The sequence below is a fragment of the Hylobates moloch genome, unplaced genomic scaffold (genome assembly GCF_009828535.3).
Source record: "Hylobates moloch isolate HMO894 unplaced genomic scaffold, HMol_V3 SCAFFOLD_3, whole genome shotgun sequence".
In the NCBI taxonomy this organism is placed as follows: domain Eukaryota; kingdom Metazoa; phylum Chordata; class Mammalia; order Primates; family Hylobatidae; genus Hylobates; species Hylobates moloch.
In genome coordinates this window covers 130419757-130433030 of record NW_026652278.1, presented here as the reverse complement: position 1 = coordinate 130433030, position 13274 = coordinate 130419757, and the positions used below count along the sequence as shown (strand labels likewise).

General features: G+C 39.6%; 1 protein-coding gene across 16 annotated transcripts in view; it reads left to right on the top strand.

Moving 5' to 3' along the window:
- ELF2 (E74 like ETS transcription factor 2) overlaps positions 1-13274 on the top strand; it is a 134435-nt gene that overhangs the window by 101714 nt on the left and 19447 nt on the right. For 4 of the 16 annotated variants that reach the window (XM_032147366.2, XM_032147359.2, XM_032147360.2 and 1 more), the window contains exon 1: positions 5760-6002. The exons of 11 other annotated variants lie outside the window; for them this stretch is intronic. In XM_032147366.2, the coding sequence (XP_032003257.1) occupies positions 5945-6002 (58 nt within the window). In that variant the 5' untranslated portion in view covers positions 5760-5944. Of the gene's footprint in view, positions 1-5759; positions 6003-7102; positions 7469-13274 lie in introns of those variants that run through there. One more of the 16 variants, XM_058436765.1, reaches the window with a different exon arrangement.

Sequence of the window (13274 nt, the reverse complement as noted above, 5' to 3'; positions counted from 1 at the left end):
ATATAGTTTAATGTCATTTATGTACCTAGAGCATGTAAAATAATACTGTATGTCATTCAGGGATACATACACAAACACATACGTATGTAAATATATACACATGTAAAAGTATAAAAAATAGAATGGAAGAATATACACTAAACTCATGATAGCAGTTTCTCTGGAGAGATGGAATGGGGTCTGGGGGTCGTATTCAGAAATGCTATCTTCATCTGTTATATGTTATTTCTTGGGGGAAAACAATCTTATAGCATAAATGAGTAGTTGTAGGTTCTGGTTGAGAAGGGGATATGACTATGTTACATTATTTTTAGCAATTTCCTGTATGGTTTAAATCCCCTAAAAATGTATAAGAGATGAGTTCTTAAACTAGGAACATAGATGACTAAGATTTCTAACCTGGTAAGATAATGGTTATTGATAGAGTAAATAAATGAAATCTGTAGATAAAGGATCTTTAGTTATCAGTTGGTTATTCAAGTAGAGATGTTTATTATACAGTTGGAAATTAGGACCTATATATTTTTTTAAAAGTAAATCAAGACTTGATATGCTGATTTTTGAATCAGTATAGAAATAGTATTTAAAGTCCTTGGCCAGGTGCAGCGGCTCACGCTTGTAATCCCAGCACTTTGGGAGGCCGAGGTGGGCGGATCACCTGAGGTCAGGAGTTGGAGACCAGCTGACTAACATGGAGAAACCCCGTCTCTACTAAAACTACAAAATTAGCTGGGTGTGGTGGTGCATGCCTGTAATCCCAGCTACTCTGGAGGCTGAGGTAGGAGACTCGCTTGAACCTGGGAGGCGGAGGTTGCGGTGAGCCAAGATCATGCCATTGCACTCCAGCCTGGGCAACAAGAGTGAAACTCCGTCTCAGAAAAAGAAAAAAAAAGTCGTAGGTGGGGGTGGATAATACCATTCTGGAGAGAGTGGAGAATGAAGAGAGAAGGTGGCTAAGGATCATACTTTGGGCGAACAGTCACATTTAACGGTTGTGTAGAAGTGGGTGAAGACAACTGAAAAGAAATAGGAAGAAACAAAAGTCAGACAGTTTACTATCATGAAAATCAAACGAAGGGAAGGATTTCAATAAAGGGGTAGTCAACAATACTTGGAGAAGTAGTAAGATGGAGACTGAGAAGAGGTCACTGGATTTGGCAATTAAAAACTCAGTATTGACATTTGAAGAATTTTTCAGTGGGTAGAGTTCAGAAAATATTGTAAGAAATTAGTTAATCTAAATATTCCTTTTGGAATTAAATGAGATTTGACTAGTATATTTTCAGTTAAAACTTTTATTGTGATTTTTTTTTTTGAGACGGGGTCTCACTGTCGCCCAGGCTGGAGTGCAGTGGCGCCATCTCGGCTCACTGCAGGCTCCGCCCCCTGGGGTTCACGCCATTCTCCTGCCTCAGCCTCCCGCATAACTGGGACTACAAGCGCCCGCCACCTCGCCCGGCTAATTTTTTGTATTTTTAGCAGAGACGGGGTTTCACCGTGTTAGCCAGGATGGTCTCAATCTTCTGATCTCGTGATCCGCCCGCCTCGGCCTCCCAAAGTGCTGGGATTACAGGCGTGAGCCACCGCGCCTGGCCTTTTTTTTTAGACAGAGTCTTGCTCTGCTCCCAGGCTGGAGTGCAGTGGTGTGATCTCAGCTCACTGCAACCTTCCTCTCCTGGGTTGAAATGATTCTCCTGCTTCAGTCCCCTGAGTAGCTGGGACTACAGGCATGTGCCACCACACCCAGCTAATTTTTGTATTTTTAGTAGAGACGGGGTGTCACCACGTTGGCCAGGCTGGTCTCAAATTCCCAACCTCAGGTGATCCACCCGCCTAGGCTCCCCAAAGTGCTGGGATTACAGGCGTGAGCCACCGTGACCAGCCTAAAATTTTTCATAAACATGCTAAACAAGAATTATATATGGGCCCTTGTAAAGTTTCACAAGAATTGCAAATTTTTTTCCCAGTGTATTCAAGATACTACATATTCTTTGATGATAATAAACAACTCAAACCCATGAAATCAGTTGTCATAAATGTTGTTTAAACTATAGAGATCATTAACTATTTTAACTCATGTACATTTGGGTGCTTAATAGATGCTATTTTAAAAAGTTGTTTGTGGCCGGGCGCGGTGGCTCACGCCTGTAATTCCAGCATTTTGGGAGGCCGAGGAGGGCGGATCACGAGGTCAGGAGATCGAGACCATCCTGGCTAATGCGGTTAAACCCCGTCTCTACTAAAAATACAAAAAATTAGCCAGGCGTGGTGGTGGGTGCCTGTAGTCCCAGCTACTCGGGAGGCTGAGGCAGGAGAATGGTGTGAACCCGGGAGGCGGAGCTTGCAGTGAGCCGAGATCCCGCCACTGTACTCCAGCCTGGGCGACAGAGCGAGACTCTGTCTCAAAAAAAAAAAAAAAAAACAAAAACAACAAAAAAAACGTGTTTGTCTAACACCCATTAGAAGAGACTAGCTGCAGGGCTGGGCACAGCAGATCATGCCTGTAATCCCAACACTTTGGGAGGCCAAGGACGGAGGATTGCTTGAGGCAAGGAGTTGACGACCAGCCTTGATAACATAGTGAGACCCTGTTTCTATAAATGAATGAATTAATGAATTAATTAATGACTAGCTGCAATACTTAGCTGACAGTCTTCTAAGAGTGGCTGCTAAGAATTGGACGGAATGGTTTGTCCAGTATAAATCATAAAGTGAAGAATCAACAAGTCTCAAGGAGAGTCTGGCCCAGGGATAAGTTAAAATGCAAAAAAACATGAACCTAAGTCAGATCACACCTAAGCTAAGTTTGTATCAAAAACAGTACATTCTGGACCCTTGTCAGAAGATTTTCATGGTTCATGCCTCAAAATGAATGCTATTGTACATATAACAGAAGGACTTACAATAAAATTACTTTTAGGAGTTACGATCCTCTGAGAATCTAAAATTAGCCATAATCCTTTTCCTCTGAAAAAATAAACATTTCATTAAGAAAAATTTGCCTCTTTGAACCCCTATTAAAAATTTATGCTTTATGAAGGCTTTTATAATTACAAATAATTTAACATCCTTGGGTAGTAATTATACCCACTGTATATACAGCCCTATTATTTAATTTCATATATAAGCAGTCTTGTGTATCATATTATCTCTAAGACTTTCACCCTTGGTGGGTGGGGAGTTCTGTATGAATTGAGAAGGCTTAATTTCTTCCTTTTGTTACATAATTTAGTGCTACCAGCTTAATAAGCACCTATAACAGAAACTTGCTTAAAGTAAGTACTGGATAATAATTTGTTGAATAAGTGAATTAGTTTATGACTATGGGTTCGAAGATCTTCATTGTAATAATATTTTATAAAACCTGACTTAAATCAGTAACATAAAAAGCTCAAATAGACATTTAAACAGTAGTATAAAATATATGAAATAATTCATCTTTTTTCTTTTTACATCTGTAGACTGTACTTCTGTAACTATTGTCTATTTTCTGATGTTGACAGACCAAGCTTTACTTGGTGCTCCTAAATTATATGATTTCAGCTTGTTGTCCTTCACAGACATATTTTTCTTACGGTTTTCTTGACCTTGTTATTTCCCTAAACATGCTCAAGGTACCAACCATGAAGGGTTTTTTTGTTTTGTTTTGTTTGATTCCGGACAATCCGCTCCCTGGCACCTGGGGTTGTAGGGTTCACGCCATTCTCTTGCCTCAGCCTCTCCGAGTAGCTGGGTCTACAGGTGCCCGCCACCACGCCCGGCTAATTTTTTTGTATTTTTAGTAGAGACGGGGTTTCACCGTGGTCTGGATCTCCTGACCTTGTGATCCGCCCGCCTCGGCCTCCCAAAGTGCTGGGATTACAAGCGTGAGCCACCGCGCCCGGCTGAATTTCATTGTTTAGTTGTATGAGAAAAACTTAAGACAGCTTGGCCTCTTCCTATTCTCTCATTCACTTCTCAAAACTTTTTTCTTCCATTTTTCTCTCTTAACTTCCCATTGCTTAACCTTTGACATTTAAAAAAATCAACCATTTTGCAGTTTATAATACTATAAATATAATAGTAAAATGGATTTAACTTTTTTTATAACTTCTAAATTTTATAGAAGACTGTTTTGTAAGAGTTTTGACCTTAAAGTAATAAGATACTTTGTAACCTTTGTTAAGTAACTTCTTGGGGCCTCAGTTTCCCAATGTGTAAAGTGAAGGAGTGGACTAACTCTGTGGTTCTCAAATAACTAGCTGGAGTGCAGTGATGCGATCACAGCTCACTGCAACCCGAAACTCCTGGGCTCAAGAAAATGGCCTGCCTCAGACTTGAGTCACTAGGTGCACAGGCCCACCACAATGCCCAGCTAAGGATGATGCTTACTTTAAATTGATTGACAATAAAATATAAAAGCTACCATGTAGTTCATTTTGTCCCATACATGGCAGGTTTACCTAATTCAAGAAAGAGATCCTTATTTAAAGAGGAGTTGTACTTTGGAAATAGCATGTAGGTTCTTTTTTGGGAGAGTGAGGATCATGGTGATGATAGGGGTAGGGTAAAAGGACCAAGAGAATAAATGAATATTAGGAGAAATGAGAAAAAATAGTCATGGGCTATGTAAATCCATTCTGATGCTACATTCATGTTGGGCAAGCTTTTATAAAATGATATCGCATTAATGTTACCACTGAAAACACTTTTTTCTCTACACAGTTCAGTTAATTCGGATGATAAAAATTGTCACCTTGTTATTTTAAATTTGTAACTGCCAGATCTTTTTGTTTATTCAGCAAATACTTATTGAGCACTTACTCTGTAGGAGGCACTGTTCCTTTATGTAAGTTTTGTGTGCAAACAACTTTAGCATAACCTTTTGTTTCAAACAATTTATGTATTATTAAATTCTGAAGCCAGGGAAGCATTTTAATGAAGCGTTATTCGTCATTATATTGGTTTGATTTCCTGTGTTCAGTAAATTTATAGTCATTAAATTGGCGATTTATCTCCCTCGTCCATTGTATTTTAATATGTGTTTGTAATAAGGTTAGTTTTCAGAAAGAATTACTTTTTTTTTGAAGTAAATGACAATATAAATGTGTTTCCAAATGAACCAAACAGAAATGAAAGGGTACATGAATTTCATGATTAGCATATTGGGGGAGTCTAATCTCCAGAGGTTGGTGTGTTCTGTTTACTAAATACCCGTTTAATGTGCTCTTTGACACTTCTGTTAAGGGAAAAGGACGGAAGTTGGTCTCAGAAAGTAGTTGGAAACTCCTTACTTTCCAAGTAATGCTTTCAGAATATGTTCTAGGTATGACTTTTTTGTTGGTGTTCCTGTGTTAAAAGTGCAGATGTTTCAAGTGAACTGGTTACATGTCGCATAAGGTTTGAAAAAGCCAAAAGAAGTTAAATAGCCACCTTTATTTACAGCTGCAGGACTAGGTATTAGATTGCTTCCAGGAAGAAAATACGATTAATGGCTCTTTTCCAGAGGGGGGACAATTGCAGACTTTTCTTCCGCAGAGCGTGAAATGTGCCTCTTCCTGCCGAGGGGCTGTGCCCTCGCGCGGCTCCCGGAGCCGTTTCCCAGCCTCAGGTGTCTCTCGCCGCAGGCTGCGGCCGCTCTCCGGAGCGAGCGTCCGGGACTTCCTGTCTGGGCGCGGGGCGGAAGGATCGCGTTGCCAGCTGGGGCGGCCGCCACAGCCGCCGCCGCCGCCCCTGCCCCTGCCGTTAGGTGGTGGGGTTTCTCAGCCCGGCGGCGGGAGGCGGGCCGGCCTCGGCTTCCTGTCGGAGGACGCGCAAGGATCCGGGCGTCGGAGTGTGTGCGAGTGCGTGAGTGTGTGTCGGTCGCACGGCGTGTGTCTCCGGCCGCGGGTTCCGCCTCCTCCCCTGCTGCCGCTGCTCACGGTGTAAGTCAATGTGAAGCAGCAGCTCCAGCCCCGGGATAAACATGGCGACGTCTCTGCATGAGGGACCCACGAACCAGCTGGATCTGCTCATCCGGGCCGGTAAGGACAGGGGAACTTTTCTCCCGTGCATCGGTGCAGCAGGAGAGGGGGTGCACAGAAGGCGGGGTGACTCCCCTGTAGCAGTGTGTGCTTGGGGGTACAGTGTCTGGGGGTAGAGTGTCCACCTCACAGTCACTGGGGCGGCTGGGGGAAAGGGGGGAGTGAATGAAGTAATGGAGGCGACGAATCAGGAAGTGATCACCTTGGAGAGTAACCTGCCTCGAATCCGGCGCTGTCGCTTCAGGGTGGGTTTGGCGAGCAGCAGCAGCAGCTGCCGGGCGGAGCGCTGGCAGCGGGTGCTGGAGAACGGAGCCGCGGTTAAGTTGGGGACTCGGGGGCGGACGAGTTTTGCGCTTCACCCCAGTTGCTGAGGAACCAGGAAGTGAGTGAGGCTGTTGTCTCTCGGCTGCGCCTGCCACGCTGTCTGGCCGGAGAGGCCGCTGCTGCCCGCGGTCGGGGGCGGCGGGCTTCTCCGTCTAACGCTCGCCACCCCCGCTCGGTTCTCCCTTCAGACTTCGTCCACAATTCCATGACTTCCGCATGGACCAGGCAGCCAGGGACGATGTCCGGTGGACCGATACCCGCCAAAAAAAAACACTCTTGACCCTCCCTCCTCCGCACATTCCCACCTTATGCAGTCTCAGGAGTAACGGTCCTGGACAGGGTCACTTAATAATGTTGAGTAACCGGGATGTTGTTTCAGGGGCCCGCCTCCCTTTGCTCATTTAACGGGTGGCTGCGAAGAAACTAGGTTTATGCCCCTTCCCTCGTGGGTTGTTTTTTTAGGGGGAGAATGGGAAGAACACGGAATATATTTGTACCCCTGACCTGGAGGGTTGCGGCGTCAGAAAAGAACATTTATTTTTGTAAACAGTGGGTGAATGTTAAGGAGCGAGGCGAGAGGGAGGGAGTCTTGGCCCTAGGGAAGTCTCAGCACGGAATTGCCCCCATCCCCTCTCCCCCCGCCAACCTCCCACCACAGCGGAAGCGCCTCGGAAAGGACAGAACAGACGGGATTGACAGGCCTCTGGTTCCAATCTGCTCTCTGAGGTGTTCCAAATTAGAACGTTGATTTCTGGGGGCGGGACTACGGGCCCGCGCTGGGCCAATGAAGATTGGGCGGGAGTGAAGCTGACAATGTACGCATGGAATTGGAGGGAAGAGGAGTGTAAACACGGAAGTGGCCGCAGGGGTGGGGGATGTGCGGCGCCACTGCTGCAGCGGAAGGGCACGGACTTAAGTTACATAGAAAAAGCAGCTTTGCTTAATAGCAGACAGCGCAGTGAGGGCCCTGGATCGATGTAGCACTGCTTGAATACTATTTACTTACTGTAATAGTAAGCATACATGTTCCTCTTCCCGGTTCCTATTTCATATTGCCATGGATGGGAAGTGGACGATGAGAAATATTCAGGGAACAGTAATTCTGTAAAAGATCTTAACAGTCTTCCATCCATTGTTTTTAGGTAAGGGACTTGAAATTAGTAGTTTGCTTGGCAAAACTCTGACTCAGTTCGATTGGGGGAAATCATGAACACACAGGTATCTAAATTTAACGGAAGCGCTCTAGGTTCAAACAAAGTCTGAAATAATATGTACGTATTGAATACCATACAGTGGTGACCAGTCTTTTATTCTATAAAATGTAAAAATATGTATTTCAGAGGTTCCAAAGGAAAGTACAGTTTACTGTGTAGTGATTAAAACACATCTGTTTGACAGTTGCTTTCTGGTCAGAACAAGAACTTAAGTTTTAGTAAGAGAGCACAATGAGAACTTGATTCCTTTGTATATATTGTCCATTACTACAATATGAATTAAGGGATGGAATTTTTGGCTTTATGTTATTGGTACTAATGATATGTGAAGTTGTTGGGTCAATGATATTTCTGTGAATATTGAATATGTACAGTTCAAGAGATGTTGTTTCCAGTGGCTGCGAACACTCGGAAAGAACCTTAGAATGCCTTTGCATCAAAACTTTGAAAAATACTGTAAAGGTAGGAGCGCTTCACTTTGCCATTGGAAACTATTTTTTCGTAAGCTTTTGGAATTACCAGTGAAACTGAATATGGCCTGTAGATATTTTCCTTGGAGTGTATATATAAAAGACTGTCTTTGGTTTGAAAAGACAAAAGTTTTGTCTTCTTTTGATAAGGGATTTTAAAAAGATAAGTGCTGTTTTCCAGCTCTACTGCATTTCTGTACTATATACGAATCTTAAAGTTTATGGTAATAATGTTCTGTAAAGAATATGTTTTACGTACAGTTATTTTCAAGTTATGTCACCAATTATGTTCATGTAATCTGAAGCTCCCTTACAAGCCTTATTTTAGAAGGAAACTTGAGAGAGGTTTGCTCATTTACCCAAGGTTTATTCAGTGTGTTAAAAGTTGGGGAGGAAAGATGGCCCAGAAGATTAGGAATCATGACTCTAAATTTTTATTGCTGCCAATTTTCAATAGCATTGGTAGGATAATGTTTCTAAAGTTTGTATTTGTATAATGGACAGAATACCTTTTTATCTCCTTGAGGGAAGTCATCAAGTGTGGCAGAGAATTCTTCCTCACAAAGATTTTACAGTCTCGGGAGACAGGTGAAAATCTATATAATGTATAAATGTAAAAAATAGCTCCAGCGATTGCTATAATGGGTTGATGATTAGTGTAGAATGATATTTATACAACTTCTAGAGGAGATAAGCTTTAGGTTAATATTTTCAGCATAACTTGTTTCTAAGCAAGTATATAACACGTAATATTACCACTGTTGCTACCTGTTAAGGTACATGTTAAGCTCGAATATACTTTTGCTTTTATTTTCTTCCTTGAGAGGCGTTAAGTATCATGTATGCATTCTTTTAGCTATAAACATTTATGCTGTCAGTTTGAGTAAAGGATGAAATAAATAAGCTTATTTATTAAAACTCACTGTCATTTTACAAAGTATGTTTGTAGTAAAGACTCGACATACTTTAGAATACTTTCATGGACAATATGATGTATGAGAACGAGCCTTGACCCTGAAGAGTTGAGGATCTATATCTAGCTGTCACTAAACTAGCTAGTGACTTAACCTCTTTAGGGCTTCATTTTCTCTAAGAAGACAGGGTTGACTAGATGATTTCTAATGACTTAAAGCTCTAAAATAAGTGGCTTGGAAATACTTAATGGAAAGGTAGGGCTTCTCTTTGGAGTTTTTTTTTTTTTTTCTAATATTACACCATGTGAGTAAATATTTCTATAAGTTCATTATGTAATTGTTAGGTTAACTTCTTTTATCCAGTCTTTGAAAATAAAAATGTGTGCCAAATTGGAACTTGAGGCTCTTCGTATGTTTAAGTCTGTAATATAGTATATTTAATAATTTAGGCTCATTTCTAGTGTATATAGCTTAATATAGGAAAAACAAATGTCTAGCATTATTACTTTCCTAGTATTTATGTGAAAGTGTTGTGTATGAACAGTCTGGATTTTTCTGGAAGATTTCTGCCTTATTCTCAAGTATACCTTCCTTGACTTTTTCCTTTGTCTTTTCTTATTTTATTTATTTATTTTTTTTACATTTGCGAAATAAGGTAACCAGAAGTTTTGGTCAACAATGCAGTTATTAAATGAAGGTGAAATTTTGCTGGAAATTTAGCCTAAATATTTTCACTGACAAAACAAATCTATTTTATTAAAGTTCATTATGAAATTGAAAATCTCATTTCTGATTTACTGTAAATTGGAATATGTAGTCTCAATCTTGAAAAGATCAAATTGAAAAAAAAATTAGCAGTATGAAAAGAAGTTAAAAGCAGTATGTGAATAGATGCATTAAAATGAAACTCAAGGAATAACACTAGTTTTCTTTTTAAAAAGCTCATTTGAAAATGAATTTAAGAAATTACCCTTCACAGTTCATTGCAGCATTGGTACTAAAATTCATATAAAAACTGAGTTACATGGTCACATCAGTCAGTGTCTAAATAGCCAATCAGAATCATTCAACATCAAACTATTTCAGAAACAAATTTGGTTGGTGGAGAAGGGCAGGCATCCGAATGTTCTTGATAACTATTTAAAATAATTCCTCATGTTTGATAATTGTTTAAAATGATTCCTTGTGTCATCTATTGCAAAATGTTCAAAAGGATGCAAAGAAATGCTTAAGAAAAGCTTTTTAAAAACTGTTTATCTGTGAGTAGACAAATACTGTTTTACTTACAGAATCATAATTTTTCTTTTTTTTATATTTGTTTTATTTTTTGAGATGGAGTCTCACTCTGTCACCCAGCCTGGAGTGCAGTGGCACAATCTTGGCTCACCTCTGCCTCCCAGGTTCAAGTGATTCTCCCACTTTAGCCTCCCAAGTAGCTGGGATTACAGGTGTGAGCCACCATGCCTGGCTAATTTTTGTATTTTTAGTAGAAATGGGGTTTTACCTTGTTGGCCAGGCTGGTCTTGAAATCCTGACCTCAGGTGATCCACCCGCCTTGGCCTCCCAAAGTGCTGAGATTATAGGCGTGAGCCACAGCTCCTAGGCTAGAATCATAATTTGTCATCTACACACTGATGTTTATGTTTAGAAGCTAAAACTTATATAAGCATGAGGATAGAATTTGGTTGTTATTAGTTACAGTTGATGATGAATTACAGCTGCGCTTCTCAAAAACCAAACTCTCTGACCTGGATTCTGGGAGTCCCAAGAGCCTTTCACAGGATCTGTAAAGACAAAACTGTTTTGAAAATAATACTAAGACATTATTTGCCTTGTCACTTTCAAAAGTGTACAGAGGAGTTAGGAGCTATGTATAGATGGGTTATTCCAATAGATTGAAAGAGGAAGGAGAATTCAGCTGCCTTCTTCTATTAAATCAAGTATAATAAGATTTGCAAAAATGTAAAAAAGCTACTTACTTTTTGTTTTTTTAAAGTTATTTTTGTCCAGGCATGGTGATTCATGCCTGTAATCCCAGCACTTTGGGAGGCCGAGGCAGGAGGATCTCTTGAGTCTGGGAGTTTGAGACCAGCCTGGACAACATAGTGAGACCCCCGTCTCTAAAAATAAAAATAAAAAAATTAGCTGGGTGTGCTGGTGCGTGCCTGTGGTCTCAGCTACCTGAGAGGCTGAGGTGGGAGGATCACACCCAGGAGGTCTAAGCTACAGTGAACCATGATCATGCCACTGCATTCAAGCCTGAGCAACAGAGCGAGACCTTGTCTCAAAAAACAGTTATTTTTCATAAAAAATATTATTTATGGTTGCAGTAATGGGTGTATTATTTTAAATGAATTAATAATTTTGAAGTTTTCTTTGTAATTTCAAATATGATAAATACAGATAAAATCTCTTTGAGGTCTTCAGCATTTTGAGTGTAAAAGTGTCCTCTGATAAAAAAAGGTTGGAGGATAGCTGAATTACAGTGTTGTTTAGGTCTGTACTGTATGGTAGCCACTAGCCGCATGTATCTGAGTACTTAAAATGTAGCTAAGAAACTCAATTTTTAATTTTAATTAATTTAAACTTAAAAACAAGCAGTGGAAAACTTCCTTATATTGATTACACATTGAAATAAAAATATCTCGAATGTACTAGGTTAAATGAAGGTATTAATTTCACCTTTGTGCTTTTACAAATGTAGCTACTGGAAAATTTAAAATTATAGTGGCTTTTATTTTTATCAGACAACTCTGGTTTAGAAAATAATTTCTGGCTGATCTCATCTTGCAGAGGGCAGTTCGCTCTCCCCCTTCGAGAGTATAAAAAAAAAAAAAAGAATTGCCATTCTTTTTCCTTTTTATACTTTATAATGCAAGTATATTGATTAAAAGGTCAAGGGGGAAAAGGTAAAGATGGAGTATTCCAGACCTTTAATACCTTTTCCCCCTTTTCATTGCATTCATTTGTATTCTTCATTTACCTATTACTGGTATAGCTTTGGGGCATTAGAGGATAAGTAGTGGTAAATCGGGTTCTGCAGTTGACTGAAGACCTTGTACTATTAGTTTATAGTGTTGCTTATAGGAGAATACCACTATCACCTAATGAAGTGTTTTCTAATTTTTTTTCACTGCTCTCAAACTAAATTGCTACTCAATTTTATTTTTGACTTGAGAACATTTTTATGAACTAGATCCATTGCCAGCATTCTCTTATGCAAAGCTGAGAGGTATGCCTCTTGTCAGACTTAATTACCAAGTTTGGTATTTTGTAACAGCTGTTGAGTGAGTCTGGAATAGTCTGCAGTACCATACAAACACTAGTTGATTAGAAAGATAGAAATGGAACAAGAAGATATTTACCAATATTAAATGAAGGTACAAGCAAATATTATTTTTGGTACTGTAATAAAAAGTAGAACAGTTCTTGAAATTTATTTCAAGGGGGATTGACCAGCAATAGCCACTACCAGTGGTGACTAGAAAATGATACCTGTCAGACTACCTTTAGCTTCATTGTTTCTATTTTTAAAATGAGTTATTTATTTTTTCCTTCCATAAATTTCATAGATACAGAAAGATACCAGTAAGTCAAGTTTTAAGTAAGATAAGGAATTCTACTTTTCAGCTCTTGCTTGTAGCTTGCTTACTTTGATTGCACAACACTGTTAAATTCATGCTTATTCTTAAGAAATGTGCAAAATTATAGTTGAAATTTTATTTGAATTATTGATCTGAACAAAACAGTATTTTTTTGAATTACAGAAACAAGTAGGAGAAATATTTCTTAAATTTCTGTTGTCAAAAGTTACTTGACTTATGTAAAGAAAAATAAAAAGATAGTGCTCACTTTTACAAAATGTGTAAGTTTTGGAAACCGGCATTAGTACATTATTGTAAATTGATCTGAGAACAGGCTGTTAGATTTTTGTGTTTTGCATTATTTTACTTAGTAAATAAAAATGACAAGAGATAAAATTAGTAAGCAGCAAAAAAGTAATCAGTGTTCCTCTTAACATGCTTGTAACTTACAAAGTAAGTTTATTTTACATTTTTATTTAGTTCTGAAATATTTTCCATTTATGTTTTTGATGCTCTCTGAACTGTAGATTGAGCATTCTAAAATCCAAAACTGAGCACTGATGTGACACTCAAAGGAAATGCTCATTAAAGCCTTTTGGAGTTTTAGATTTGGGATATTCAACTGGAAATATATAGTGCAGATATATATATTTTTAAATTCGAAATCTGAAACACTTCTGGTCTTAAGCATTTTGGATAAGGCAATGCCCAGCCTATAGTAGTATAAGCTTCATGAGGCCAGAGATCTGTTCACACTTCTGTCAGG